Consider the following 553-nt stretch of genomic DNA (forward strand, 5'->3'; position numbering starts at 1 on the left):
GGCTCCAGGGCCACCCCGGCCAATGCAAAGCCGTCTCCAATCTCAAAGCAATAAGAGAAATCACATTTAGAGAGTTGGGTGCGTTTGGCTTTTGTGCGCAGAGCGCGGCCGGCGCACGGCGGCCGCGGGCGCCTCAGAGGATCACGCAGGCCGAGCAGCAGCCCTCGTCGCCGTTGGGCTGCGCCGCGTAGTTCATCTGCCGCACGATCTCGGCGAACAGCTCGTCCACTGAGGCTTTGTTTTTGGCCGACGTTTCCATGAAGGGGCAGCTCCACTCCTCGGCCAGGGCCTTGCCCTCGCCATAGGAGACCTCGCGCTCGCCCTCCAGGTCCACCTTGTTACCCACCAGGATCATGGGCACGCGCTCGTACCGCTTCACGCGGATGATCTGGTCCCGCATGGGCTTGATATCCTGGAAGCTCTGCTGATTGACGAGGCTGTAGACGAGGATGAAGCCCTGGCCGTTCTTGATATACAGGTCCCGCATGGACGCGAACTGCTCCGTGCCCGCCGTGTCCAGGATCTCCAGCACCGACGGCGACGAGTCCACCTC

At 62.7% G+C, this 553-nt stretch overlaps 1 protein-coding gene across 1 annotated transcript; it reads right to left on the minus strand.

Annotated features, from left to right (window-relative positions):
- Positions 1-6: 6 nt before the first annotated feature.
- LOC102877708 (ras-related protein Rap-2b) lies at positions 7-547 on the minus strand. The gene has a single exon (XM_006925208.1). The coding sequence runs from the start codon at positions 485-487 to the stop codon at positions 134-136; it is 354 nt and encodes a 117-aa protein (XP_006925270.1). The 5' UTR covers positions 488-547; the 3' UTR covers positions 7-133.
- Between the last annotated feature and the right edge of the window lie 6 nt (positions 548-553).

This window comes from Pteropus alecto, unplaced genomic scaffold (genome assembly GCF_000325575.1).
Source record: "Pteropus alecto unplaced genomic scaffold, ASM32557v1 C17609443, whole genome shotgun sequence".
Lineage (NCBI taxonomy): Eukaryota > Metazoa > Chordata > Mammalia > Chiroptera > Pteropodidae > Pteropus > Pteropus alecto.

Excerpts from the sequence above, each read along its gene's own strand:
- LOC102877708 (XM_006925208.1), bottom strand. The coding sequence starts at position 487 with ATGCGGGACCTGTATATCAAGAACGGCCAGGGCTTCATCCTCGTCTAC.